The sequence below is a fragment of the Lotus japonicus genome, chromosome 3, assembly GCF_012489685.1.
Source record: "Lotus japonicus ecotype B-129 chromosome 3, LjGifu_v1.2".
In the NCBI taxonomy this organism is placed as follows: domain Eukaryota; kingdom Viridiplantae; phylum Streptophyta; class Magnoliopsida; order Fabales; family Fabaceae; genus Lotus; species Lotus japonicus.
The window spans coordinates 90,765,716-90,770,639 of NC_080043.1; the positions used below are offsets into that span (position 1 = coordinate 90,765,716).

The 4,924-nt window shown below is 35.9% G+C and overlaps 1 protein-coding gene across 1 annotated transcript; it reads right to left on the reverse strand.

Moving 5' to 3' along the window:
* Positions 1 to 1,123: 1,123 nt before the first annotated feature.
* On the reverse strand, positions 1,124 to 2,757 carry LOC130744994 (ATP-dependent zinc metalloprotease FTSH 10, mitochondrial-like). Its single transcript, XM_057597150.1, has 5 exons — positions 2,519 to 2,757; positions 2,212 to 2,431; positions 2,040 to 2,120; positions 1,580 to 1,719; positions 1,124 to 1,213 (listed from the first exon to the last, which is right to left on the reverse strand). Exons 1-5 carry the CDS (start codon positions 2,567 to 2,569, stop codon positions 1,124 to 1,126), a joined length of 582 nt encoding a protein of 193 aa, XP_057453133.1. The 5' UTR covers positions 2,570 to 2,757.
* Between the last annotated feature and the right edge of the window lie 2,167 nt (positions 2,758 to 4,924).

Here is a 4,924-nt window from a genome sequence, read left to right on the forward strand (position 1 = left end):
GCAACATCTTTGAAATAGACCTGACCAAATGAATATAAATAATGAAAAATATAGTCTCTCAAATGCTCATCACCAACTTATTCGCACAAGACATGATTCCTTAGAGAGAAAACTATAATGGGAAAGACAATAATGGAAACTAGGGAGCATGCTCTTAAAAAACAATAACCATCATTTGTAGAAGAATAAGAAAGCTACTAACCTTGTTTTTGGCATTTTTGTCTACTTTAGTAACATGGCTTTTCCTATGTTGAATATTCCACGAGCACCCTTACCACCCGCCGCCACCGCCAACACCAATTCCACCTTGCATTCTTCTTCCCATATATAGGAGAGATCCCAAAAGCAACAGTGTTGGAGCAAATCTCATCAATTCCTGGTACCAAACCATTTCAGAAGATATGTAACAGGTACATAATCATGAGAGTCGATTCCCAGTGCTTCTTGTGCTTCCTCTAACTTCTCCTCAAAAGACTCAACACTTCCAATATTGAAAAAATATTTGTATTGGCCTCCAGATCCCTTTGGAGGGAGGGTCCTTGGACCATTTCACCATCTGTTTGATCACGGGGAGAGCTCCTTACATATATTTTAGCAACTGATTTGTTTGAGACAACAATATGGTCTACTAACCCTGGTTCCAACAGCTTATTTTTAAAACTCTTGAAAGCTAATCTGCAAAGATTCAAACTCTGGTCGGGTCAGCAAGATGATGGCAAGTTAACAATGAAAAAGAAACCAAAATGCATATGATTGGATTCACATTCCAATTATCAGGCAAAGACACACTCAGAACAAAAAAAGATATAGAGAAATATCATGCAATTTTCAAAACTCAAACTAGCTTAAGACTTGAACCAGATACCAGAAATCAGTGGGATATAAAACTCTCAAATATATCCTAATAGCAATCTTTTTATGGGCTTCAACAAAAGCCGTCAACAAAGCTCATCTCACAGATGAGGTGCACGAGCCATGGCAGGATCCAGGGAAGGGCCGACTCTGTTGCAAGTCTAATATAGGCATTAGGCAGCCTTTTCTTGCAGTTACGAAATGCTAATTTCATGACTTAAACATGTGACCTCCTAGCCACATGAAGAGCAAGAAGGAAAGAAATCATGAGTTACCCAAGAGTAAGTACTCGAGGAAATGAAGACAAATAAAGCGCACCAGCCATGGCAAGATCCGGGGAAGGGCCAAAAACGTTGTAAACCTAAGAATTAGGCAGCTAACTTACAGTTACAAAATGCTAATTCCAACAACTTCAACCGTTATACCAAAGTTCCCCTAGGTCTTAAGACAATGTAGTATCATAATCATAATACATTACATAAAGCAAAAATCTAATTTAACATACTCTCTTTTGTATTTCCATTTCCCCCTTCATCAAAATAATGAACACTACAATGGGATAATGTGTCAAGAAGCACAAGGTTCATTTCTTATGCATTCTAAACCATTGCACCCATCTATGGAATGCAGATATTCATGAATCTCAAGTTCTCAACTCAACCCAGCTTCATCCTAATAAAAAAATAAGAACAGATAGTCCTGGTAATTCGCTTGAAGTTATGCTTACCTGCTGCTGCTCGCGAGGACCAAAAGAAAAGGATGAAAAAAATAGGCCCATCACCAACAATGGGGTGAGTAGATTTTGAAATTGTTTCATGAAAGTTTCTTGAAAATTTCCTTGTTCATCTGAGTTGGTATTCGACTCATCTGAAATCAAACAGAGAATTCAAGTGTTAAATGTTGGTGGCAGTCCCCTTTTATTGATACATGATTAACGCACACAAATACACATTAGTTAAATAAATCATTGCAGGGTGAAAATACACCATGTAAATGAAATGGCATATGTTTGGCATTGAACCATATGTCTCAAAACCCCTAAACATACGCGCTCTAGTTAAACAACTATTATCCCCGAGCTTGAATAAATTTAATCAGCTATATAATAACCAACATTTTCAAATGATTTGAGATGAGCTATTCACAAATGACTTATTCACAAGGCACAACAAATATTCCTTTTGTACCTTTAGACTCGTATTTTTTATCGTTGTTTCCGTTTCCCTTGGGAGCATCCTTCTTTTCCTTGGGATAGAAGTTCTCATAATCTACCAAAAACAGCAAGAAAGTCCAATCAGAACACTAGCATAGTAATCCAGAAGCAAAAGAGAGAATAAAAACAGTTCCAATTTGACTCACTCTTCTTAGGGGCTTCGCTGGAAAACAAGCGGTGGTGAAGCCTAGGGTTTGCGGCAACAGATTTGAAAGCAGCCAAATTGGAAAGGAGGCTGCCACTACTGCGAGCAGCTCCGACAGAAGATGCATATCCCCTGAAAAACCCTAATCCCCCTTCCGCCGCGACATTCGTTCGCGACGATACCCCTAGGGTTCCCAATCTGCCATCACCGCAGAAAAGATTCTACGACCCAGAAGACAATTGAAACAAAGTTAGAGTCTTTTGGATGTAAATAAGCGAATTAAAATGATGGGTAACGAAAAAGCTTACTCTAGCGCGAGAAGAACGCGACAAGGAGCGTCCAATCCTAGAAAAAATCATGATCAAAAGATGTGAGGAACAATGGTAGATCTGAAGAATTGCAACGTGGTTTAGCGATACAGAGAGGATTGATGAAGAGAGAAGTGAAGGAGATGATGATATGAGATGGTTTGTTTTGTGAGAAAGAGTGAGTAGCGGTGTTTTTGTTTGAGCACCAAATAAAAGGCTTGGCTTGAGGTCAACAAAGGGGCACGTTGGCTTCGTTCCATTAAAATTGTCTTGCCAAACACGGTACTCGCCCATAGATTCTTCCTCAACAAAAAAAAGAAAAAAAAAAATAGAGAGAGTACTTATCCGGATTTATTTATTATGGACCAGTTTTTTGTGGTCTAATGTTACACCACTCCCGGTTGACCTGATACCATAGGTAATATTGTATTTTTTAAATATTTGAAAACAAAATAATTAATTTATAAACCATAAATGATTTAATTAGTAAATAAAGATTAGTAGTTAATTGAAGGTAAATCATAGTGGTAATTGGGGAGGTAAAATGATAAGGTAAATCAGTTAATTACTTAATTACTCCTACTAATTACACCAAAAAATCATTAATTGTCTCCCACTTACTCACTTCAATTACTCCAACTACCCACTCACTTTAATTTTCAAAATCAGATCTAAATCACTTTCATTTTCAACCCATACGCCCCAGAAATCAAACACAAAAACCCATTTGGCCTTTTGTTCTCGAGAACTCTTTAGGGTTCATGGCCACCTTCATCGCAACCCACCTCCAGATCTAGCGTTCTCTTCGCCTTTCCTCTTCCTCCAACCACCTTCATCGAAGGCCGAGATCGTTCGTTCAGCGTCGCCTGTTCTCTTCCTCGAAACCCACCTCCCTTGATACCCACCATCCGTTGAAAACCCACCTTCATTCGAAGCCCAACATCGAATCCGGTTTCCATGGGTGGATTCGTCTCCAGATCTAGCGAATCCCTTTGTCACACATCGCGTTTCCTTTTCTCATTCCACCGAAGTGTAAGTTCTTCATTTCTCATCCCCTTCTCCTTGTTGAAGTTTAGGATTTAAAATTTTTGAAACAAGTTGGTGATCTAAGTGTCGTTTTCGAGTTCTGAAATTGGTTTTTCTTTGTTGGGTTTTTTCCAGATTAAGGTGATTTTGAAAATAATTACTGCATGAACAAGAGAGAATTATTTGGTTCAATTTTGGGGTTCTGCCAGATTAAAGCGATTTTGATCCGTTTTAGAGTTGAAATTTGGGTTTTCAAATTATTGAATTGAAGTCAATTTGAAATTAGGGTTGAATTTGGGGGTTTTCAAATTAGGGATTTGACATTATTCTGAAATTAGGGTTGAATTTAGGGGTTTTCAAATTAGGGATTTGACATTATTCTGAAATTAGGGTTGAATTTGGGGGTTTTCAAATAAGAGATTTCAAGTGTTGAAATTAAGTAGTGCATGTATGGGATGCGAAGATGTTATCCTGCAAACACTTTTTTAATTTGTGATTCGAAGTATTTTTGGTTTTTTCGTTACTTTGTTCAATTATTGGATTGAATGAATACTAACAGTAACACTTTTTGTTTGTGTTAAAACAAGGGAGGATCTCGGTGTGCTTGAAGGATAACGGTGAAGACATGAAACCCAGGTTATGGCGAAGACATGAATCCCAGGATAATCTGGGTATGCTTGAAGGAGGAGCACGTTTTTTTTTTTTGAAAATGAAGAATGAAGGAGCTGGTCGAGCGAAGTGGGCCAAGTTTTTGTAAGTATATGTATTTTTGTCATGGCCCAGATGGTTTATTTTTTTTGCCTCTTCAATCCGGGCCAAAAAAAAATTGTTCAGGTCCGTTTAAATCAAATTTGTTTTTTATTACCAAAAAAAAAAAAAATTTGTTTTTATGTATTATACTGTAAATAATATCAATAAACAAAATAATTTATATTTATTTCTAAAAAATAATAAATTAAAATAATAAATATTTTTTATTTATTAATATTTGTTTTTATTAAAAAATTGATTTTTATTTATTATATTGTAATAAATAATATTTAAATATTTTTATTATGCATTTATTATTAATATTTTTTAATTATTAATATTTGTTATTATATTATTCTGTTAGAAATAATATTTATATTTGTTAATTATTTATTTATTTATTTGTAGATAATAAAAGATTATTAATGAATTATAAATATTTATTAAATATTTAAGTCTTATCTCATATGTCCCTTCTGACCTTTCTTGTACACTCATCTGTCCCTTCTCACCTGTCTTCTACCCTCATCTCCTTTGCTGAGACGCATCAGATACGCATGATGCGTGTTCAGGTAACTAAGCACGTGATGTGCTTTAACTTGAATGTGAATTAACACAGCTGTCTTCCGT